At 42.4% G+C, this 25,693-nt stretch overlaps 1 protein-coding gene across 1 annotated transcript in view; it reads left to right on the top strand.

The window, feature by feature from the left end:
• LOC133620237 (integrin alpha-3-like) overlaps positions 1-25,693 on the top strand; it is a 28,924-nt gene that overhangs the window by 1,114 nt on the left and 2,117 nt on the right. The window contains exons 2-27 of the mRNA XM_061981542.2: positions 1,605-1,772; positions 1,910-2,037; positions 2,108-2,193; positions 2,300-2,436; positions 3,603-3,709; positions 3,783-3,875; positions 3,952-4,011; positions 4,087-4,240; positions 16,458-16,651; positions 16,711-16,799; positions 16,873-17,006; positions 18,240-18,317; positions 18,389-18,453; positions 20,253-20,389; positions 20,470-20,613; positions 20,677-20,774; positions 20,839-21,007; positions 22,561-22,644; positions 22,704-22,783; positions 22,851-22,928; positions 22,988-23,090; positions 23,154-23,330; positions 23,405-23,512; positions 23,571-23,681; positions 25,293-25,391; positions 25,464-25,589. Coding sequence (XP_061837526.2) covers positions 1,605-1,772; positions 1,910-2,037; positions 2,108-2,193; positions 2,300-2,436; positions 3,603-3,709; positions 3,783-3,875; positions 3,952-4,011; positions 4,087-4,240; positions 16,458-16,651; positions 16,711-16,799; positions 16,873-17,006; positions 18,240-18,317; positions 18,389-18,453; positions 20,253-20,389; positions 20,470-20,613; positions 20,677-20,774; positions 20,839-21,007; positions 22,561-22,644; positions 22,704-22,783; positions 22,851-22,928; positions 22,988-23,090; positions 23,154-23,330; positions 23,405-23,512; positions 23,571-23,681; positions 25,293-25,391; positions 25,464-25,589 — 3,007 coding nt within the window. The remainder of the gene's footprint in view (positions 1-1,604; positions 1,773-1,909; positions 2,038-2,107; positions 2,194-2,299; positions 2,437-3,602; positions 3,710-3,782; positions 3,876-3,951; positions 4,012-4,086; positions 4,241-16,457; positions 16,652-16,710; positions 16,800-16,872; positions 17,007-18,239; positions 18,318-18,388; positions 18,454-20,252; positions 20,390-20,469; positions 20,614-20,676; positions 20,775-20,838; positions 21,008-22,560; positions 22,645-22,703; positions 22,784-22,850; positions 22,929-22,987; positions 23,091-23,153; positions 23,331-23,404; positions 23,513-23,570; positions 23,682-25,292; positions 25,392-25,463; positions 25,590-25,693) is intronic.

Here is a 25,693-nt window from a genome sequence, read left to right as displayed (position 1 = left end):
ATTACATCCTTTATTATTGTATTACAGCTTTTAATAATATTCTCTTACATCCTTTATTATTGTATTACATCTGTTATTAATATTCTATTACATCCTTTAATATTCTATTACATATTTTATTAATATTCTATTACATCCTTTATTATTGTATTATATCCTTTATTATTGTATTACATCTGTTATTAATATTCTATTGCATCCTTTATTATTGTATTACATCTATTATTAATATTCTATTACATCCTTTATTATTGTATTACATATGTTAATAATATTCTATTACATCCTTTATTATTGTATTACATATGTTAATATTCTATTAGATCCTTTATTGTGTTACATATGTTGATATTCTATTACATCCATTATAATTGTTTTACTTATTTTGTTAATATTCTATTACAGCTTTATTATTGTGTTACATCTTTTATCAGTATTGTATTACATCCTTTATCATTGTATTACAGGTTTTGATAATTTTCTCTTACATCCTTTATTATTGTATTACATTTGTTATTAATAGTGTATTACATCCTTTAATATTGTATTACATATTTTATTAATACTCTATTAGATCATTATTGTATTACATCTGTTATTAATATTTTATTACATCCTTTATTATTGTATTACATCTGTTAATAATATTATATTACATTCTTTATTATTGTATTACAGCTTTGATTAATATTCTATTACATCCTTTATTATTCGTATTGCATCTGTTATTAATATTCAATTACATCTTTTAATATTGTATTACATATTTTAATAATATTGTATTACATCCTTTATCATTGTATTACATCTGTTATTAATATTCTATTACATCATTTATTATTGTATTACCTATTGTATTAATATTTTACTACATCCTTTATTGCAACTGTCATTAATTATTGTAATTCATCTTTTGTTATTATATTATATATATTTTTAATTATTACATTACATATTTTATGAATTATTATATTACATATTTTATTATCATCTTACATATTTTAATAATTAATGTAATTAATCTTTTGTTATTGATTAACATATTTAATTATTAATTATATTACATATTTTATTAATTATTGTATTACATATTTTATCAATTGTTCTATTACATCCTATATTAAAATATTGTATTACATTGTTTATTAATTATTGTATTACATCTTTTATTAATTGTTCTATTACATCCTTTAATTGATTATTGTATGACATTGTTAATTATTGTAATACATATTGTATTAATTGTTCTATTACATCCTCCGGTGCAATAGCCCATTCCACCAACCACCCTGTTTTTGTTTTTGTTTTTTTCATGTATATATTCATTTCACACCATATTCATTGCACTTCTACATTTTTTATATTTTCATATATTTGCACATTGTTTTTCTAGCATGCACACATCGCACTGTATGGAATGGCCTCAATCTCGTTACCTTGCGTAATGACAATAAAGCTGATTCTGATTCTGATTCTGATTCTGAATTGATTTTTGTATGACAGTGTTAATTATTGTATTACATCTTTGTACTATTACAATATTACATGTATGAGTCCATGATATTACATCTGACCATGAAGTGACTTATAATGTGTGTCGGAAGGTGCGTCTCCATGGCGACGGGTGCGTGCCTGTTGCTGAGCGCGTGTGTGTTTGCGTGCGCTGCGTCTAACGTGGACACGTCCTTCCCGCTGCTGAAGACGGGCGCAGACAGAAGCCTGTTTGGACTTTCTGTGGCCTTCCATCCTGACCTGAAGTCCGACCAGTACCTGTGAGTGACCTCTGACCTCTAACCTGAAAGGCTGGTCTTTCCTTCTCATGCTCTGAATCATATTCCATGAGACATATGGGACACCTGAGACATTGTGGACCTCAGTCTGCACCTTTCTTTCTGTCTCACGGTCAAAGACTATTGGTCGGAGCACCCAGAGAGAGGGCGGAGCCTAATGTAGCTGCCAATTACACGGGGGGCGTGTACAGCTGCCCAATCACTGCCAACCAATCAGACTGCAGAAGGATGTTGCTCATCAAACCAGGTAAAAAATGCACCAATCCCAAAAGTACTTCCTGAAGGAAGCCCCGCCTACTTTCACACTTGTGTTTTAGACTTGAATGTGTCGGAGGACCTGATTGAGGACATGTGGCTGGGCGTGTCGCTGGCCAGTCAGGGGCGCCCCGGTGGGAGGGTCCTGGTGAGTGGACATATGATTGACAGTTGTCATCACAATGATGGTATCGACGAGAGCGTGAAGCTACAGTGAGCTAGCAGTTAGCTAACATGCTAAATGGCGCCCGCAGGCGTGCGGCCATCGCTTCGCGAAGGTTTACGGGGCGTCCAAACTCAGACACATGATCGGCCGCTGTTATCTCCATGGCAACGACCTGCAGTACGACGACGCCGACCTCCACTGGCAGAACCCCGACCAGGTCTGCAGGTAGGTCACAAGACACCATGTAGCGGCGCTCAGCAAGTCCCGCCCCCTCGCTTTTGTGTGTGTGTTAGAGATGCGCGGTTTGCGGGCACAACCGCGGAGTCCGCGGATTATCCGCGGATCGGGCGGATGAAATTAAAAAAAATTAGATTTTATCCGCGGGTCGGGTCGGGTCGGGCGGTTGAAATAAAAAAAATTTAGATTTTAAATAGATTCAGGCGGGTGGCAGTTAAACCAATTCGGAAATATATATACATAGTTAAATGTTGTTACCCACATACGAAAAACGAGCAGGCACCTGCAGCATATGCCACAACAGAAGAAAAAAAAAAAAAGAGATGGACACTTTTACGGAGCGGAGAAGGGACGCCTCGCCGGGGTCCGGGACCGAGGCCCCTTCCCCCGAGAGGGCCCCACCGGGAGCCGTAGGTGAGGCGATCCGCGAGAAGGGCCCGATGCACGTCCAGGGTCACTACCGCGCCCACCGCACCGACACCCCGCCTCGTCCGCCTTCGCCGCGGCCGGCGTCACGCGCAGCAGGTAAGCAGCTTACCTGCCCGCCACCCCCGTGGCCGGGGGCTCGTAACAGGGGTCACTCCGCGCGTTCCGCCCGCGCAGCTTACCTGCCCGCCACCCCTGTTGCCGGGGGCGCGTAACAGGGGTCACTCCGCGCGCAGTGCGCTCACGAAAGGGGTGGGGCTCACCCTGGTTGATATAGACAGCAGGACGGTGGCCATGGAAGTTGGAACCCGCTAAGGAGTGTGTAACAACCCACCTGCCGAATCAACTAGCCCTGAAAATGGATGGCGCTGGAGCGTCGGGCCCATACCCGGCCGTCGCCGGCAGCGAGACGCGCTTGGAGGTGCGCTCAGCGCGGCTCCCATATGATTGCGCACTGGTGTGCGTCTGGGTCGTGACAGCGTGGCACGCGAATGTCTGTGCTGCATTGGATCAGTCTCCTTTCTTTAACAGGCAAAAGCTTTATAAACTCACTAATGCCTTGCATCGTCTATATTAGATATATAACAACGGGCGGGTGCGGTTCTGATCAAATGTTAGGTCGGGTGGATGGCGGATGGTTGACGACTTTCTGATGCGGTTGCGGATGAAATAATTGCCTATCCGCGCATCTCTAGTGTGTGTGTGTGTGTGTGTGTGTGTGTGTGCAGTCACCTGGGGGACATCAGCGGAGAAGTCATGTGCAACATGGGAATTTCTGCCGCCATCACTCAAAACGAGGTCATCGTGGGCTCGCCAGGAAGTTACCAGTGGCAAGGTATGAACCATTCGGTCCTCACGTCTCTCGCCGCCGCCATCGCCGCCGCGTTGACTGTTGCTTCCCACTGAAGGAAACGTTCACGTGTCATGGATGAATCCACATGTTGCCTTCGATACCAGGAGGAGCTCCTTGGACAACCTGCACCGAAGAAACATCTACATAGGTCAGGTGTGTCTATACCTGCGTGCTGACGCCAACGTGTTAATTACCTTGTAATGCGTGTGCGTGTGCGTGCGCAGGGTATTCAGTCAGTCAGGCTCGGGCGCTTCTCTCTCAAGACGACGACACCATCGTAACAGGTGACCACTTCTTGTCTGTGGCTTCAAATCTGGGCCATGATCAATGGGTTGACCGGCGGCCATGTTGACGAGCAGGAGCTCCTAAGGACACCAAGGAAGACGCCCGTGGCTCTGTGCTGCTGGCGGTCAAACATGGCGGCTCGCTGACCATCGGCCAGACGCTGCGAGGAGAGCAAACAGGTTCCTACTTTGGCAACGTGGTGGTGACCTCGGACCTCGACGACGACGGGTAACGAGAAAGTATGGAAGTTTTATTGCAGCAAAACTATTTGCCAAATGCGCATCTCAATCTGTGTGTGTGTAATCTGATTCTGTGTACTGATTTGTGTGTTTGTATCTCAATCTGTGTCTGTGTGCTATCATCTCAATTTATGTCCATGTACTAATTTGTGTCTGTATCTGAATCTGTGTGTGTGTAATCTGATTCATGTGTCTGTGTACTGATTTGTGTGTCCGTATCTCGATCTGTGTGTAATCTGATTAATGTTTCTGTGTACTAATTTGTGTGTCTGTATCTCAATCTGTGTGTGTGTAATCTAATTAATGTGTGTGTGTGTGTACTGGTTAGTGGGTCTGTATCTCAATCTGTGTCTGTGTACTATCATCTCAATCTATGTCCATGAACTAATTTGTGTGTGTATCTGAATCTTGGTGTGTGTAATCTGGGTCACATGCCCGCCTACTAATTTGTGTGTCTGTATCTCAATCTGTGTGTGTGTGTAATCTGGGTCACATGTCCACCTACTACTTTGTGTGTCTGTATCTCAATCTGTGTGTGTGTGTGTGTGTGTGTGTGTGTGTGTAAACTGAGTCACATGTCCACCTACTAATTTGTGTGTCTGTATCTCAATTTGTGTGCATGTGATCTGACATGTCCGCCACTCAATTTGTGTGTCTATCTCAAGCTGTGAGTGTGTAATATGGGTCACATGTCCGCCTACTAATTTGTGTGTCTGTATCTCAATCTGTGTGTGTGTAATCTGAGTCACATGTCCGCCTACTAATTTGTGTGTCTGTATCTCAATCTGTGTGCGTGTAATCTGAGTCACATGTCCGCCAACTAATTTGTGTGTCTATCTCAAACTGTGTGTGTGTAATATGGGTCACATGTCCGCCAACTAATTTGTGTGTCTATCTCAAGATGTGTGTGTGTAATATGGGTCACATGTCCGCCTACTAATTTGTGTGTCTGTATCTCAATCTGTGTGTGTGTAATATGAGTCACATGTCCACCTACTAATTTGTGTGTCTGTATCTCAATCTGTGTGTGTGTAATCTGAGTCACATGTCCGCCTACTAATTTGTGTGTCTGTATCTCAATCTGTGTGCATGTAATCTGAGTCACATGTCCGCCAACTAATTTGTGTGTCTATCTCAAGCTGTGTGTGTGTAGTATGGGTCATATGTCCGCCAACTAATTTGTGTGTCTATCTCAAGATGTGTGTGTGTAATATGGGTCACATGTCCGCCTACTAATTTGTGTGTCTGTATCTCAATCTGTGTCTGTAATCTGAGTCACATGTCCGCCTCCTAACTTGTGTGTCTGTATCTCAATCTGTGTGTGTAATCTGAGTCACATGTCCGCCTACTAATTTGTGTGTCTGTATCTCAATCTGTGTGTGTAATCTGTGTGTGTAATTTGTGTGTCTGTATCTCAATCTGTGTCTGTAATCTGGGTCACATGTCCGCCTACTAATTTGTGTGTCTGTATCTCACTCTGTGTGTGTAGTCTGAGTCACATGTCCACCTCCTAATTTGTGTGTCTGTATCTCAATCTGTGTGTGTGTAATCTGGGTCACATGTCCGCCTACTAATTTGTGTGTCTGTATCTCAATCTGTGTGTGTGTAATCTGAGTCACATGTCCGCCTACTAATTTGTGTGTCTGTATCTCAATCTGTGTGTGTGTAATCTGAGTCACATGTCCGCATACTAATTTGTGTGTCTGTATCTCAATCTGTGTGCATGTAATCTGAGTCACATGTCCGCCAACTAATTTGTGTGTCTATCTCAAACTGTGTGTGTGTAATATGGGTCACATGTCCGCCAACTAATTTGTGTGTCTATCTCAAGATGTGTGTGTGTAATATGGGTCACATGTCCGCCTACTAATTTGTGTGTCTGTATCTCAATCTGTGTGTGTGTAATATGAGTCACATGTCCACCTACTAATTTGTGTGTCTGTATCTCAATCTGTGTGTGTGTAATCTGAGTCACATGTCCGCCTACTAATTTGTGTGTCTGTATCTCAATCTGTGTGCATGTTATCTGAGTCACATGTCCGCCAACTAATTTGTGTGTCTATCTCAAGCTGTGTGTGTGTAGTATGGGTCATATGTCCGCCAACTAATTTGTGTGTCTATCTCAAGATGTGTGTGTGTAATATGGGTCACATGTCCGCCTACTAATTTGTGTGTCTGTATCTCAATCTGTGTCTGTAATCTGAGTCACATGTCCGCCTCCTAACTTGTGTGTCTGTATCTCAATCTGTGTGTGTAATCTGAGTCACATGTCCGCCTACTAATTTGTGTGTCTGTATCTCAATCTGTGTGTGTAATCTGTGTGTGTAATTTGTGTGTCTGTATCTCAATCTGTGTCTGTAATCTGAGTCACATGTCCGCCTACTAATTTGTGTGTCTGTATCTCAATCTGTGTGTGTAGTCTGAGTCACATGTCCACCTACTAATTTGTGTGTCTGTATCTCAATCTGTGTGTGTGTAATCTGGGTCACATGTCCGCCTACTAATTTGTTTGTCTGTATCTCAATCTGTGTGTGTGTAATCTGAGTCACATGTCCGCCTACTAATTTGTGTGTCTGTATCTCAATCTGTGTGCATGTAATCTGAGTCACATGTCCGCCAACTAATTTGTGTGTCTATCTCAAACTGTGTGTGTGTAATATGGGTCACATGTCTGCCAACTAATTTGTGTGTCTGTATCTCAATCTGTGTGTGTAATCTGAGTCACATGTCCGCCTACTAATTTGTGTGTCTGTATCTCAATCTGTGTGTGTGTAATCTAACTCATGTATCTGTGAACTAATTTGTGTGTCTGTATCTCAATCTGTGTGCATGTAATCTGGGTCACATGTCCGCCTACTAATTTGTGTGTCTGTATCTCAATCTGTGTGTGTGTAATCTGAGTCACATGTCCGCCTACTAATTTGTGTGTCTGTATCTCAATCTGTGTGTGTGTAATCTGAGTCACATGTCCGCATACTAATTTGTGTGTCTGTATCTCAATCTGTGTGCATGTAATCTGAGTCACATGTCCGCCAACTAATTTGTGTGTCTATCTCAAACTGTGTGTGTGTAATATGGGTCACATGTCTGCCAACTAATTTGTGTGTCTGTATCTCAATCTGTGTGTGTAATCTGAGTCACATGTCCGCCTACTAATTTGTGTGTCTGTATCTCAATCTGTGTGTGTGTAATCTAACTCATGTATCTGTGAACTAATTTGTGTGTCTGTATCTCAATCTGTGTGCATGTAATCTGGGTCACATGTCCGCCTACTAATTTGTGTGTCTGTATCTCAATCTGTGTGTGTGTAATCTGAGTCACATGTCCGCCTACTAATTTGTGTGTCTGTATCTCAATCTGTGTGTGTGTAATCTGGGTCACATGTCCGCCTACTAATTTGTGTGTCTGTATCTCAATCTGTGTGCGTGTAATCTGAGTCACATGTCCGCCTACTAATTTGTGTGTCTGTATCTCAATCTGTGTGTGTGTAATCTGAGTCACATGTCCGCCTACTAATTTGTGTGTCTGTATCTCAATCTGTGTGCGTGTAATCTGAGTCACCCGCTTCCCGAGGAGTATGAGCTTGTCGGTGGGAGGCGTTCCTTCTATGGCAGAGTTTAGTGAGGCATAGAATGTGTCCTTGCTCTGGAGGTCTGCATCCAGGGTTGGGGCGTAGGCGCTGATAAGGGTGACATGGCGATTTTTGGTGAGTGGTACACGCCACGTCATGAGCCTTTCGCTTAGACCCACTGGAGACTCTGGGATCTTGTGAAGCAGGTTTGTCCTCGCGGCAAAACCCACTTCATGTAGATGACGGGAGCCTTCTGGATGACCCTTCCAGAAGAAGGTGTAGCCTTCTCCCCCCTCCGTGGTTGAGTCTTCCCCATGTAAGCGGGTTTGGCTCAGGGCGGCTATGTCAATGCCGTATCTGTTTAGTTCATGTGCAACAAGTGCTTTTCTTCACTGCGGGCGGCAGGAGAGATCACGCACATCCAAAAGTGTGCGGACGCTCCATGATGCTATTGTGAAGGGAATTTTGTTTCTCTTGTACGTTTGTTTTTGATCGCATAAAGCATGGGTGTCAAACTCTGGCCCGCGGGCCAAATTTGGCCCTCTGTGTAATTTCACTTGGCCCTTGAAGCAATATCAAATTAACACTAGAGCTGACCCGCCGATTATATTCAGCGGCGGTGCCGTGTTAACACCGCATTCACCGCTAATTCTGATACTTGCCAACCCTCCGGGAGACTCTGATTTCAGTGCCCCTCCCAAAAATCGTCACGTCCGCTTTTCATCCAGTCCAGCGAATGCTGGCCCAGTCACATAATATGTGCGGTTTCAGCACGCACACACATGCGAATGCAACGCATACTTGGCCAACAGCGATACAGGTTACACTGACGGTGCCCGTATAAATAACTTTAACACTGTTAGAAATATGCGCCACGCTGTGAATCCACACCAAACAAGAATGACAAACACATTTCGGGAGCACATCCGCACCGTAACACAACATAAACACAACAAAACAAATACCCAGAATCCCATGCACCCCTAACTCTTCCGGGCTGCAATATACACCCCCGCAACCACCAAACCCCGCCCCCCCCAACCCCGCCCACCTCAACCGACGGGGGGGGCCGTGATCGGGTCGGCACGTTGTTGGAATGGATGAAAAGCAGACGTAACGACAGCTCGTGGAGGACGATAAACGCAGTGTCTTTAAAGCACACCCCCAAGACTGTGGTCCGGGTGGACGAGATATAATGACTGATGAACACCTTCAGCTCAAAGCCTGAACCCCGACATTAATGAACTAGCATCCAAGAAAAGATGCCAGGTATCTGGCTTGGGCACGTCAGATTAGATCAGTGTGTTGCAAACTGAGCAGTTTAAAGTCCTGAATGGTTGGTTTATTCATTGTTATTGTCATGATCCGTTACCCGGATCATGGCATGATTTATGTTGGTAATGTTTCTGTTTTAGTCTGTTTCCTGGGTGCACCCTCTTTCCCTGTTTACTGTTGGTTTCCATGGGCACTGATTCTCCTCACCTGTCTTAGTTTTGCAATTAGTGTTCCCACCAGGTGTTTTGGTTAATCACTCCCCTTTATAGTTTCCTGTTACCCAGCAATAGTTCCTGGGTCAATGTTTGCAATTGGCAACATTTACGTTCCCCTGGTTTTCTCCTTGCTCTTTAGATTATTCTGCCCTCCAGCATTCCCCGTTTTTCACCCTTGGTAACATTTTGGTTTTTGTTTAGCTCCACGCTTGCTAGCGTCCTCAGTTTTGTATTTTTGTCCTGCCTTTAAATAATTAAATATATTTCATCTTACCTGCACGCCGCACCTGCTTGTCTTCTGTATTGGAAGGAACGCTACCAGCGCAGCAATGCGCCCCCCAAGACGTAACAGTTATTTTATTTTGTAATTTATTAGCCTGTGGAAAAAGTTAATGTTGATATTTACCTCAGAAGACTGCAAATAGAAAAGAGGCCTTACATTTTTATTTAAATTGTATTTGATATGCCATTGATATTTTTTTATTATTATTATTATTTGAAACTCGATTTTGCATGTCACTATGAAGTTATATAAGCCTTGCTTGTTCAATATTCAATGCAAAACTTGTTTGGGTCCCTATTAAAAGGTTAATTTGTTCAACCTTGGCCCGCGGCTTTGTTCAGTTTTGAATTTTGGCCCACTCTGTATTTGAGTTTGACACCCCTAGCATAAAGGGATGGCCCGGCAGCTGTGGTAGGCTGCCCGGGCGATGAGGAACAGACCACTCTGAGGCCACATTTTCTAGGCCCTTCCCATTTCAGAGTGAGCAGAGCGGTGCTGCTCAGTCACGTGCGAAGCTGCCGGGGAGGCATGCTGTTCCATCCCACGCCACGGCGACCTTCACTCGCACGCCGCCTACGTGCAGGGTTGGACTAGGTACTGCCAGTCACATCCTTGACCTGTACCAGCCGCCCTTCCCCATCGCCGCAGGACTTGAGGGTGAGAGGTGAATGGATTTAAGTGGTGGTAGTAGTGCGCAGTCTCTACCCGCACTATTTTGTCTTGGCCCCATGTGGCGGCCTCCAGTGGCATGAAGAGGTCATGACGACCTTCTGCCGCATGGTGTTGCAGAGGACTGCCAGAGTGGGGTCTGTTGGTGACTGCCTAATGTGGGTCCAGCCACAGGTTTTTCGTTCGGGGTTTTCTCCCGTAGCCTATAACCAAGAGGTTATAGGCTACAGGTCAGTCGGATGGTGGTAGCCTGGATGAAGGCTAAGCTATGCACCCCCGGGGATCCAATGCTGTTTAGCCTGAGGCCGCAAGGCACACAGTTACCGGGGACCGCCACGAGGAGGCATAGCAAAAGTCTTGGTGATGGAGAGGCTATGTACTGGCGAGGAAAGACTTATGCATTCTGATTTTCCATCGCTTGGTTCTTGATCAGCTAGCCAGCGGCAGTTCCTGGAAGCGAGAGGCAGCAAGCAGCAGGCATGTATGCAACTATGCTATCCGAGGATGGCTGCACTAGACGCATCACATCACCCTGAGGGTCATACCCGCTATCCCCCACACAAATTAGTACACACATATGATAATTGATTAGACACACAGATTGCAATACAGACACAAATTAGTACACACACATGAATTGATTACAGACAGATTGCGATACAGACACAAATTAGTACAAACAGACACACACATTAATTGATTACAGACACACGGATTGCGATATCCATCCATCGATCCATCTCCTTCCGCTTATCCAAGGTTGGGTCGCGGGGGCAGCAGCCTAAGCAGGAAAGCCCAGACTTCCCTCTCCCCAGCCACTTCGTCCAGCTCTTCCCGGGGGATCCCGAGGCGTTCCCAGGCCAGCCGGGAGATATAGTCTACCCAACGTGTCCTGGGTCTTCCCTGTGGCCTCCTACCGGTCGGACGTGCCCTAAACACCTCCCTACGGAGATGTTCGGGTGGCATCCTGACCAGATGCCCAAACCACCTCATCTGGCTCCTCTCGATGTGGAGGAGCAGCGGCTTTATTCTGAGCTCCCCCCGGATGGTAGAGCTTCTCACCCTATCTCTAAGGGAGAGCCCCGCCACCCGGCGAAGGGAGCTCATTTCGGCCGCTTGTAGCCGTGATCTTGTCCTTTCGGTCATAACCCAAAGCTCATGACCACAGGTGAGGATGGGAACGTAGATCGAGAGGTAAATTGAGAGCTTTGCCTTCCGGCTCAGCTCCTTCTTCACCACAACGGATCGATACAGCGTCCGCATTACTGAAGACGCCGCACCGATCCGCCTGTCGATCTCACGATCCACTCTTCCCTCACTCGTGAACAAGACTTCGAGGTACTTGAACTCCTCCACTTGGAGCAGGGTCCTTGGAAAAGGGTGGAGTGCCATCTCCGGGTTGGGGAGGACAGATTGCGATACAGACACACAGATTAGTACACACACACACACACACATGAATTGATTACAGACACACATATTGCAATAGAGACACAAAGTAGTACACACACATGAATTAATTACAGACACATATATTGCAATACAGACACACAAATTAGTAAAAACATATGAATTGATTACAGACAAACAAATTAGTACACGCATACACACGTGAATTGATTACAGACACACAGATTGCGATACAGACACACAAATTAGTACCACACAAATTGATTATAGACACACAGGTTGAGATACAGACACATAAATTAGTACATACACACACATTAATTGATTACAGACACACATATTGCAATATAGACACACAAATTTGTACACACACACACATGAATTGATTACAGACGCACAGATTGCTATAAAGACACACAAATTAGTACACACATATGAATTGATTACAGACACACAAATTAGTACACGCATACACACGTGAATTGATTAAAGACACACAGATTGCGATAGACACAAATTAGTACCACACAAATTGATTACAGACACACAGGTTGAGATACAGACACGGAAATTAGTACATACACACACATTGATTACAGACACACATATTACAATACAGACACACAAATTAGTACACACACACACACACACACACATGAATTGATTACAGATGCACAGATTGCAATACGGACACAAATTAGTACAAACACAGATGAATTGATTACAGACACACAGATTGCGATAGACACACAAATTAGTACACACATATGAATTGATTATAGACACACAAATTAGTACACGCATACACAAGTGAATTGATTACAGACACACAGATTGCGATAGACACACAAATTAGTACCACACAAATTGATTACAGACACACAGATTGAGATACAGACACATAAATTAGTACATACACACACATTAATTGACTACAGACACACATATTGCAATATAGACACACAAATTAGTACACACACACACACACACATGAATTGATTACAGACGCACAGATTGCGATATAGACACACAAATTAGTACACACATATGAATTGATTACAGACACACAAATTAGTACACGCATACACACGTGAATTGATTAAAGACACACAGATTGCGATACAGACACAAATTAGTACCACACAAATTGATTACAGACACACAGATTGAGATACAGACACATAAATTAGTACATACACACACATTAATTGACTACAGACACACATATTGCAATATAGACACACAAATTAGTACACACACACACACACACATGAATTGATTACAGACGCACAGATTGCAATATAGACACACAAATTAGTACACACATATGAATTGATTACAGACACACAAATTAGTACACGCATACACACGTGAATTGATTAAAGACACACAGATTGCGATACAGACACAAATTAGTACCACACAAATTGATTACAGACACACAGGTTGAGATACAGACACGGAAATTAGTACATACACACACATTGATTACAGACACACATATTACAATACAGACACACAAATTAGTACACACACACACACACACATGAATTGATTACAGATGCACAGATTGCAATACGGACACAAATTAGTACAAACACAGATGAATTGATTACAGACACACAGATTGCGATAGACACACAAATTAGTACACACATATGAATTGATTATAGACACACAAATTAGTACACGCATACACAAGTGAATTGATTACAGACACACAGATTGCGATAGACACACAAATTAGTACCACACAAATTGATTACAGACACACAGATTGAGATACAGACACATAAATTAGTACATACACACACATTAATTGACTACAGACACACATATTGCAATATAGACACACAAATTAGTACACACACACACACACATGAATTGATTACAGACGCACAGATTGCGATACAGACACACAAATTAGTACACACACAGATGAATTGATTACAGACACACAGATTGCGATACAGACACACAAATTAGTACACACATACGAATTGATTACAGACACACAAATTAGTACACGCATACACATGTGAATTGATTACAGACACACAGATTGCGATACAGACACACAAATTGGTACCACACAAATTGATTACAGACACACAGATTGAGATACAGACACATAAATTAGTACATACACACACACACATTAATTGATTACAGACACACATATTGCAATATACACACACAAATTAGTACACACACACACACACACACACACATGAATTGATTACAGACGCACAGATTGCGATACAGACACACAAATTAGTACACACACAGATGAATTGATTAGACACACAGATTGCGATACAGACACACAAATTAGTACACACATATGAATTGATTACACACACAAATTAGTACACGCATACACACGTGAATTGATTACAGACACACAGATTGCGATACAGACACACAAATTAGTACCACACAAATTGATTACAGACACACAGGTTGAGATACAGACACGGAAATTAGTACATACACACACATTCATTGATTACAGACACACATATTGCGATACAGAAACACAAATTAGTACACACACACACACATGAATTGATTACAGATGCACAGATTGGGATACAGACACACAAATTAGTACACACACACAGCTGAATTGATTACAGACACACAGATTGCGATACAGACACACAAATTAGTACACACATATGAATTGATTACAGACACACAAATTAGTACACGCATACACACGTGAATTGATTACAGACACACAGATTGCGATACAGACACACAAATTAGTACCACACAAATTGATTACAGACACACAGGTTGAGATACAGACACGGAAATTATTACATACACACACATTCATTGATTACAGACATACATATTGCGATACAGAAACACAAATTAGTACACACACACACACACACGAATTGATTAAAGACGCACAGATTGCGATACAGACACACAAATTAGTACACACACACAGCTGAATTGATTACAGACACACAGATTGCGATACAGACACACAAATTAGTACACACATATGAATTGATTACAGACACACAAATTAGTACACGCATACACACGTGAATTGATTACAGACACACAGATTGCGATACAGACACACAAATTAGTACCACACAAATTGATTACAGACACACAGGTTGAGATACAGACACGGAAATTATTACATACACACACATTCATTGATTACAGACATACATATTGCGATACAGAAACACAAATTAGTACACACACACACACAAATTGATTAAAGACGCACAGATTGCGATACAGACACACAAATTAGTACACACATATGAATTGATTATAGACACACAAATTAGTACACGCATACACAAGTGAATTGATTACAGACACACAGATTGCGATAGACACACAAATTAGTACCACACAAATTGATTACAGACACACAGATTGAGATACAGACACATAAATTAGTACATACACACACATTAATTGACTACAGACACACATATTGCAATATAGACACACAAATTAGTACACACACACACACATGAATTGATTACAGACGCACAGATTGCGATACAGACACACAAATTAGTACACACACAGATGAATTGATTACAGACACACAGATTGCGATACAGACACACAAATTAGTACACACATACGGATTGATTACAGACACACAAATTAGTACACGCATACACATGTGAATTGATTACAGACACACAGATTGCGATACAGACACACAAATTGGTACCACACAAATTGATTACAGACACACAGATTGAGATACAGACACATAAATTAGTACATACACACACATTAATTGATTACAGACACACATATTGCAATATACACACACAAATTAGTACACACACACACACACACATGAATTGATTACAGACGCACAGATTGCGATACAGACACACAAATTAGTACACACACAGATGAATTGATTAGACACACAGATTGCGATACAGACACACAAATTAGTACACACATATGAATTGATTACACACACAAATTAGTACACGCATACACACGTGAATTGATTACAGACACACAGATTGCGATACAGACACACAAATTAGTACCACACAAATTGATTACAGACACACAGGTTGAGATACAGACACGGAAATTAGTACATACACACACATTCATTGATTACAGACATACATATTGCGATACAGAAACACAAATTAGTACACACACACACACACATGAATTGATTACAGATGCACAGATTGGGATACAGACACACAAATTAGTACACACACACAGCTGAATTGATTACAGACACACAGATTGCGATACAGACACACAAATTAGTACACACATATGAATTGATTACAGACACACAAATTAGTACACGCATACACACGTGAATTGATTACAGACACACAGATTGCGATACAGACACACAAATTAGTACCACACAAATTGATTACAGACACACAGGTTGAGATACAGACACGGAAATTATTACATACACACACATTCATTGATTACAGACATACATATTGCGATACAGAAACACAAATTAGTACACACACACACACGAATTGATTAAAGACGCACAGATTGCGATACAGACACACAAATTAGTACACACACACAGCTGAATTGATTACAGACACACAGATTGCGATACAGACACACAACTTAGTACACACATACACACACACACATGAATTGATTACAGACACACATATTGCAAATAGTTTTGCTATAATGATACTTCCATAAGAAAGACTCCTCCCTCCATCTTGGAAGGTTTTAGCAGCTTGTAACGTTTCTGTGCGTTGTGCAGGTGGAGCGACTTGCTGGTGGGCGCGCCCTTTTTCTTCCATCGGCAGCAGGAAGTGGGCGGGGCGGTTTATGTCTACATGAACGCGGGAGGTCGTGTTCCCTCCAGACCTACCTTGGTTCTGAAGGGCCCCGCCGGTTCGGCCTTCGGAATGTCGCTCGCTGCCGCCGGAGACCTGAACCAAGATGGCTTCCAGGGTGAGGGATGTGCACTGTGGTCCTGTGACGACATGATGTCATGTGACCATCTGTTGCAGACTTTGCAGTCGGAGCGCCATTCCACGGAACAGGAAGTGTGATGATCTTCAGCGGGAGCAGAGACGGCGTGCCAACGAAACCCAGCCAGGTGAGGCGTGTGCGCACTTTATGGCTTTACAAAGGTGCACACCTGTCTTACTGCGCTCCACCCCCCTCTACAGGTGATCACAGGGAGCAGCGTGTCTTCTCGCTTCACCACCTTTGGATTCTCCTTGTCTGCGGGACTCGATGTGGACGGGAACAAATATCCTGACCTGCTGGTCGGCTCTTTGGATGACACTGTCGCCCTGCTCAGGTACCTCACCCGCTTCCTGTGTCAGTCGCCCGCTTCCCGTGTCACCCGCCCGCTTCCCGTGTCACTCACTCAATCAATCAATGTTTACTTATATAGCCCTAAATCACAAGTGTCTCAAAGGGCTTCACAAGCCACAACGACATCCTCGGTTCAGATCCCACATAAGGGCAAGGAAAAACTCAACCCAGTGGGATGTCAATGAGAATGACAATGAGAAACCTTGGAGAGGACCGCAGATGTGGGTGACCCCCCCCCCCCTCTAGGGGAGACCGGATGCAATGGACGTCGAGTGGGTCTAGCATAATATTGTGAAAGTCCAGTCCATAGTAGATCTAACATAATAGTGAGAGTCCAGTCCATAGTGGGGCCAGCAGGAGACCATCCCGAGCGGAGACGGGTCCGATGCACCCCGGGTCCCGACTCTGGACAGCCAGCACTTTATCCATGGCCACCGGACCTGTGCCCCACCTTCCACAAGGGAGAGGGGGGGCAGAGCAGAAAAGAAAAGAAACGGCAGATCAACTGGTCTAAAAAGGGGGCTATTTAAAGGCTAGAGTATACAAATGAGTTTTAAGATGGGACTTAAATGCTTCTACTGAGGTAGCATCTCTAATTGTTACTGGGAGGGCATTCCAGAGTACTGGAGCCCGAATAGAAAACGCTCTATAGCCCGCAGACTTTTTTTGGGCTCTGGGAATCACTAATAAGCCAGAGTTCTTTGAACGCAGATTTCTTGCCGGGACATATGGCACAATACAATCGGCAAGATAGGCTGGAGCTAGACGGTGTAGTATTTTATACGTAAGTAGTAAAACCTTAAAGTCACATCTTAAGTGCACAGGAAGCCAGTGCAGGTGAGCCAGTATAGGCGTAATGTGATCAAACTTTCTTGTTCTTGTCAAAAGAACAAGAACGTTTTTTAGTTACCCGCTTCCTGTGACACCCACCTACTTCCTGTGTGACACTCACCTACTTCCTGTGTCACGCACCCGCTTCCTGTGTCTCACGCCCGCTTCCTGTGTCAAACACCCGCTTCCTGTGTCTCACACCTGCTTCCTGTGTCAAACACCTGCTTCCTGTGTCACTCACCTGCTTCCCGTGTCACTCACCTGCTTTGTGTCTCACACCTACTTTCTGTGTTGTTCACCTGCTTTCTGTGTCTCACACCTCCTTCCTGTGTTACAAGCGCGATACACCCAACAATCACCTGATCGACTTATTGATCGTGTCCAGGTCTCGTGCTGTCATCCACCTCAATAAAGCCATCAGAGTGTCTCCAAACCTTGTGGACATAAGCAGCTGTGACTTCTGGTCAGATGAGTCAACATGCTAACAAACATGCCAGCAAACATGCTAACCTTCTGATTGTATGTGTGTATCAGTATTCAAGTGGAAGTGTGTTTCTCAGTCACGCCCAGCACCACCGAGACGAACCATCAAAACATCAGTCAGTGACACACACACCCACACACAAACAATGACATCAACCTGTCCTTGTATGTCCTCTTATCCTTGTCTCCAGTGTGTGTGTGTGTGTGTGTGTGTGTGTGTGTGTGTGTGTGTGTGTGTGTGTGTGTGCGTGTGTGTGATAAATCACTTTAGCGAGCATGATATCATTACATGAGGAAAATAGTCTTGCCCTGTGGAAACACACACACGCACACACACACACACAAAAAGACACTCTGCGGTCCTCTTGTTTTTATTGAGCTAACATGTCCAAAGACAAGGTCAATGTATTGCTAACGTCCGAAATCACATTGATTTTCAACATTTATTTTTTATATGTATTTTATATATATTTTAACATTTAGTTCAACATATATTTTCAACTTTTATTTTGCAAATTTATTTTATATATTTATTTCATACATATATTTTTTTAACATTTAGTTCGACATTTATTTCCAACTTTTATTTTGGACGTTTATTTTCTACATTTATTTTCAACATTTGTTGCATACATTTTTTTTTCAATATTTATTCTCAATATTTTTTTCAACACTTGTTTCGACATTTTTTCAACATTTGTTATTTAGTTTTTTAACATTTTCAACATTCGTTTTATACATTTAGTTTGACATATATTTTCAACTTTTTCTTTGGACACTTATTTTCAACTTTGATTTTGGACATTTATTTTATATATTTATTTCATACATTTATTTTTTTAACATTTAGTTTGACATATTTTTCAACTTTTTATATTGGACATTTATTTTCTACATTTATTTTCAAACATTTATTTCATACATTTTCAACTTTGATTTAAAACATTTATTTTTTTACATTTATCCTCAATTTTTATTTTCATAATTTTTTCAACATTTGTTATTTAGTTTTGAACATTTTCAACATTCGTTTTACACATTTAGCTTGACATATATTTTCAACTTTTTTTTGGACACTTATTTTCAACTTTGATTTCATACATTTATTTTTTACACATGTTCTCAATATTTATTTTCAACACTTATTTTTTTTAAATTTCAACATTTGTTTTATACATTTCTTTCAACATTTTTATTGGACATTTATTTTCACAATTACTTTCACATTTTTTTCAAAATTAATTTTTTTCAACATTAATTTTTTTCAACATTTTATGCCGTTTTTAATATTCATTTTAGACATTTATTTTTGACATTAACATTCTACATTTATTCACAATATTTATTTCAGCATTTATTTTGGACATTAATCTTCTTTATTTATTTTAAACTTTTATATTTAACATTTATTTCAACAACTATTTTACACATTGGGTTTTTAACATTTGCAGTATCTTAGGCATTTATTTTCCACATTAATCTTCCACATTAGTGGTTTTCAAACATGTTTCACCAAGTGCCACCTCAGAAAACACTTGGCTCTCCAAGACCCACCATAATGACCAATATTAAAAAACAGTAGCGTAGTAGGCCTAAGTATTCATTGAAAACAAGGCAGAGGTTTTATCTAACTAGTATATTTAATATTTTTGGCCACTGTAACATTACAGACAGTTTGAACAGTAACACGGTGTTTAAATGTAGGAAAAATAAAACACTGTACTTTAGGAAGTGATTCTTTAGCCTACCACTAGATGGAGCATATGTACCACTAGTGGTACATGTACCACTAGTTTGAGAATTGCAGTTCTACATGTATTTTACGCATTTAGTTTTTAACATTTATCTTCGACCTTTATTTGCGGTATTAATCTTCTTTTACGTGTATTTCCAAAACGATCTCGCCATTGGCCAGACGTCCACTTCACGGTGGCTGCTGATGTCACCGGCCTCAAGCCCCGCCTCATTTTCAAGGACAGCGGGGACGGCGGGTATTCGGGCTCCGTGCTGGTGCAGAGACGTCGCTGCAAGACGTTGAGAGTGGGACTCGTGGTGAGTCAGGAAGCAGCTTTGATGTTTTTAGTCAGAAGATGCAGAATTGACTCCTTGAAGAACTGCTCCTCCTCCTTCAGAGTCCAATCCGAGACAAAGTGGAACCTCTGGTCTTCTCTCTGAACGCGTCTCTGACCCACAAGCTGCCCAAGAAACAAAACGCTGTCCAGGACTTGGGACCCTTCCCCGTGTTGAGTCACATCCATCGACCAATCAGGACGCAGGTCTGAGGACACGAGCTCAGCACGATCCAGGTCCACAGACATGACGTCCCGTGTCTCCTTCAGGTCCACATCCAGAAGGCTTGTGGTTCTGACAACCGTTGCCACAGTAACCTGCAAATGACGGCCCAGTTCACAGACGAGAACCACAACCCCTTGTCCACGTGAGTCGCCATGTGAGCGCGGCAGTTTGAAGTTTGTGCTCACTGACGGGTGCCCTGATTCCAGGTGGGCGGGTCAGCAGGTCTGGTTCTACCACGGCACGGTCCAGAGAATTCTCCTGCAGGTCAACGTCAGCAACGTACCGTCACCACGGCGACCGGCAGAGGACGCCCACAACGCGGTTTTGAACATCAGCGTCCCCCCGTCACTGACCTACTCCGGAGTTCGGACTAAGGTGACGAATACCCAAGGAACAAGAAGAGAACTTCAAGACTTTAGACCACAGGTGTCAAACTTAATGCCAGGGGGGCAAATCTGGCCCGCCGCTTCAATTAATGTGGCCCGCCGCTTCAGTTAATGTGGCCCGCCGTTTCAGTTAATGTGGCCCGCCGCTTCAGTTAACGTGGCCCGCCGCTTCAATTAATGTGGCCCGCCGCTTCAGTTAAAGCGGCCCGCTGATTCATTTAATGTGGCCCGCCGATTCATTTAAACTTGCCCACCGCATTATTTAATGTGGCCCGTCGCGTCATTTAAAGTGGCCCGCCGCGTCATCTAATGTGGCCCGCCGCTTCATTTCATGTGGCCCGCCGATTAATTTAAACTGACCCGCCGATTCATTTAAACTGGCCCGCCGCATCATTTAACTAGGCCTGCTTCATTTAAAGTAGCCTACTCTTCATTAAAGTGGCCCGCATCAATTAATGTGGCCCGCCGCTTCATTTAACTTGCCCCGGCACGTCATTTAATGTGTCCCGCCGCTTCATTTAATGTGTCCGGCACACAATTTAAAGTGACCCGCCGCATCATTTAAATTGGCCCGCCACATCTTTTAAACTGAACTGCCCCATTATTTGACTTGGCCCGCTACATCATTTTTCAACTTTTTATGTCATTTCAAAAATGACTCACCACATTTTTTAACTAGCCCACCACATTTTTTAGAGTGGCCCGCCACGTCCTTCAAAATAGCGCGCCACAACTTTAAATGCAGCCCACCACATCTTTTAAACTGGACTGTCCCATCATTTATTGTGGCCCACTGCATCATTTAAATTGTGCCTCCGCACCATTTAATGTAGTTTACCCCCCCCCCCCCCCCCGCGCGACCCAGATAGGGACAAGCGGTAGAAAATGGATGAATGGATGGATGGTTATGTATATATGAATTTAGGTTGGAAAGTAGTTATAATCTGAAATAATAATTAACTATTAATTTTGTGTTTCCTAACAATGTAACAAATATATTGTCATACATTACACTTTTTTTTGTTAAAATAAAAATAAATATCTGCTTGACTTATGATTTCAAAGCGAGTCTTCCATTAAATTGTAAAAAAAAAAAAAAAAACTACCGTACAAAACAGTGGTGCCATATGCTGTTTAAAAAATGTTTTTAAATTATTGTAATTTTTTATGAGTTCGTTAAAAAACACACATTTATATTCATTTATTACTGAATGTTACAAGCGGCCCTCTAGGACTGCGACGTGGCCCTCTAGGACTGCGATGTGGCCCTCTGGGACTGCAATGTGGCCCTCTGGGACTGCAATGTGGCCCTCTGGGACTGCAATGTGGCCCTCTGGGACTGCAATGTGGCCCTCTGGGACTGCAATGTGGCCCTCTGGGACTGCAATGTGGCCCTCTGGGACTGCAATGTGGCCCTCTTGGACTGCAATGTGGCCCTCTAGGACTGCAATGTGGCCCTCTAGGACTGCAATGTGGCCCTCTAGAAAAGCAGTTGGACAGCCCTGCACTAGAGGGACTGCAATGAGACTTGCTTCCTTACAGGGCGGGGTCCAGGAGGTCCGGTGCTGTGCAGAAGGTTCCATGGCCGCGTGCGAGCTGGGAAACCCGTTCAAGAGCAACCGGACGGTATGAAAACCTTCTGTTTCTTGTCCCGCTGCACTGGATCTCACACAGACTGTGCCCAGGTCCAAGTGTGGATCATCTTCCAGCCCTCCCAGATCCCCTCGGGGACCTCGGACATCCAGACGGTGCTGCAGATGTCCACGTAGGACGCACGCTCACAAGGTGGACCTGCACGCATGTTGAGGTCTAAAGTCTTCATGTCCCGCCAGGCTCAGCCAACAAGCAGACTTGTCTCCAGTCCTGGTCTCCCTGGCGGTCAACTACTCGCTGGACATGTCCCTGACTTTGTGAGTACCAATGGTGACCTCACGCTAACCCCACGCTGACCCCCTACTGCTCATGACAGGAGCCATCAGCCAGGCCCCGCCCCCTTCAGTGGTCAGGTGGTGGGCGAGTCAGCGATGAGGACCACAGAGGACGTGGGGACTCTGCTCGTCTTCGCCTTGCAGGTTTCGTCTTCCTTTGTCCTCCGACGGGGGCTCGCTGGTGTTTGACGGCGCCCCCTCTGGCAGGTACATGTGGGCAGGAGGCCACTCGGTCACCTGGGTAACCTGGAGCTGGCGTTCGATTGGCCGAGCGAGCTGTCCAACGGGAAGCGGCTACTCTACCTGACGGAGATCACAGTGAACGGCGCCTCGGAACCTCGATGTGTTCCGCCCGGCAACGTTATCAACCCCCTGCGCTTGACGGTAACCATGGCAACAGCTTTCTAGCGCAAACTCTTCCCAGAGCCCAGACGGAACTTCTGTAGCTTCTCTGACAGTTATCAGAGGGCGTGAGGGGGCGGAGGGAGAGGCGGAGTCCAGAGGAAGTGTGGACAGCAGAGAGTCCTCCTGTCAGACACCTGCAGGCCAAGAAGTCCTACGAGCTGGTACGACTTCCTGTTAGCGCACAACGTAAACATGCTAACAGTGTACGTGTCTCTGCAGGACTGCGTGCACGGGGCCAAGTGCGTCCATTTTGTGTGTCCGCTGCTCCACGTCAACAACAGCGCCTCCATCACGCTGCGTGCCCGACTGTGGAACTCCACCATGCTGGAGGTAATATTATCACTTATTATATTGTAATTAAAATGTATTATTGTACCATGTTAGGAGGTAATATTTTCAGTTATTATATTCTAATTAAAATGTATTATTGTACCATGTTAGAGGTAATATTTTCAGTTATTATATTCTAATTAAAATGTATTATTGTACCATGTTAGAGGTAATATTTTCAGTTATTATATTGTAATTAAAATGTATTATTGTACCATGTTAGAGGTAATATTTTCAGTTATTATATTCAAATTAAAATGTATTTTTGTACAATGTTAGAGGTAATATTTTCAGTTATTATATTCTAATTAAAATGTATTATTGTACCATGTTAGAGGTAATATTTTCAGTTATTATATTCTAATTAAAATGTATTATTGTACCATGTTAGAGGTAATGTTTTCAGTTATTATATTCAAATTAAAATGTATTTTTGTACAATGTTAGAGGTAATATTTTCAGTTATATTCAAATTAAAATTTATTTGTGTACAATGTGAGAGGTAATATTTTCAGTTATTATATTCTAATTAAAATGTATTATTGTACCATGTTAGAGGTAATATTTTCAGTTATTATATTCAAATAAAAATGTATTTTTGTACAATGTTAGAGGTAATATTTTCAGTTATAATATTCTAATTAAAATGTATTATTGTATCATGTTAGAGGTAATATTTTCAGTTATTTTCTATTCAATATGTATTATTGTACCATGTTCGGGGTAATATTTTCAGTTATTATATTGTAATTAAAATGTATTATTGTACCATGTTAGAGGTAATATTTTCAGTTATTATATTCAAATTAAAATGTATTTTTGAACAATGTTAGAGGTAATATTTTCAGTTATTATATTCTAATTAAAATGTATTATTGTACCATGTCAGAGGTAATATTTTCAGTTATTTTCTATTCAATATGTATTATTGTACTATGTTCGGGGTAATATTTTCAGTTATTATATTGTAATTGAAATGTATTATTGTACCATGTTAGAGGTAATATTTTCAGTTATTTTCTATTTAATATGCATTATTGTACCATGTTAGCTGAAATATTGTCATTTATTATATAACTTATGGATTCAATATAAAATCTAATCCATTAGTTATTATATTCAAATTATTATGTATTGTACCATGTTACAGGTAATATTTTCAGTTATTATATTCTAATTCAAATGTATTATTGTACCATGTTAGGGGTAATATTTTCAGTTATTATTTTCTAATAAAAAAATATTTTTGTACCATGTTAGAGGTAATGTTTCCAGTTACTATATTATACTGTATGTGTTAGAGGTAGTATTTGTGTTGTTGTGTACTACATTTTAATGTATTAGTGTACTCATCGTCCATGTTAGAGGTAGTATTTGTGTTGTCGAGTACTATATTTGATGTATGAGTGTACTAATCGTCCATGTGAGAGGCAGTATTTGTGTTGTCGAGTACCGGATTTTTCGGAGTATAAGTCGCACCTGCCGAAAATGCATAATAAAAAAGGAAAACAACATATATAAGTCGCACTGGAGCCCGGCCAAACTATGAAAAAAACTGCGACTTATAGTCCGAAAAATACGGTACTATATTTGATGTAATGTGTACGACAGCACTACACAGACGCCAGGAAGGTAGTACTTCGAGGCCGTGCCACACTCAGACTGCGTACAGAAAGCACTGACGTCAGCATGGAGGGACCCAGCACACAGGTGTGCCCCCCACACGCCCCTCAGCCAACCCCAGCATGCACTGAGGATAAACACAGTCTGTGTTGTTTACAGATGGAGGTCCATGTTTACCCAGATCTGCAGGAGCAGGTGGACACCAGCGCACCCCTATGGATCATTGTGGTGTCGGTTCTGGCTGGACTACTGCTGCTGGCTATGATCTGCCTGCTGCTTAGGCAGGTGAGGTTGCTTGGTCAGTGCTGCCCCCTGCTGGCCAGGAGAGCAATGGTGGCACAAAAGTCCTTGTATCAGGTGTTCATGTCTTGCCTGGATGACCTCTTGTC

The sequence above is a fragment of the Nerophis lumbriciformis genome, linkage group LG24 (genome assembly GCF_033978685.3).
Source record: "Nerophis lumbriciformis linkage group LG24, RoL_Nlum_v2.1, whole genome shotgun sequence".
Classification (NCBI taxonomy): domain Eukaryota; kingdom Metazoa; phylum Chordata; class Actinopteri; order Syngnathiformes; family Syngnathidae; genus Nerophis; species Nerophis lumbriciformis.
The sequence above is the reverse complement of the archived record's forward strand: the minus strand, read 5'-3'. Positions and strand labels throughout refer to the sequence as shown.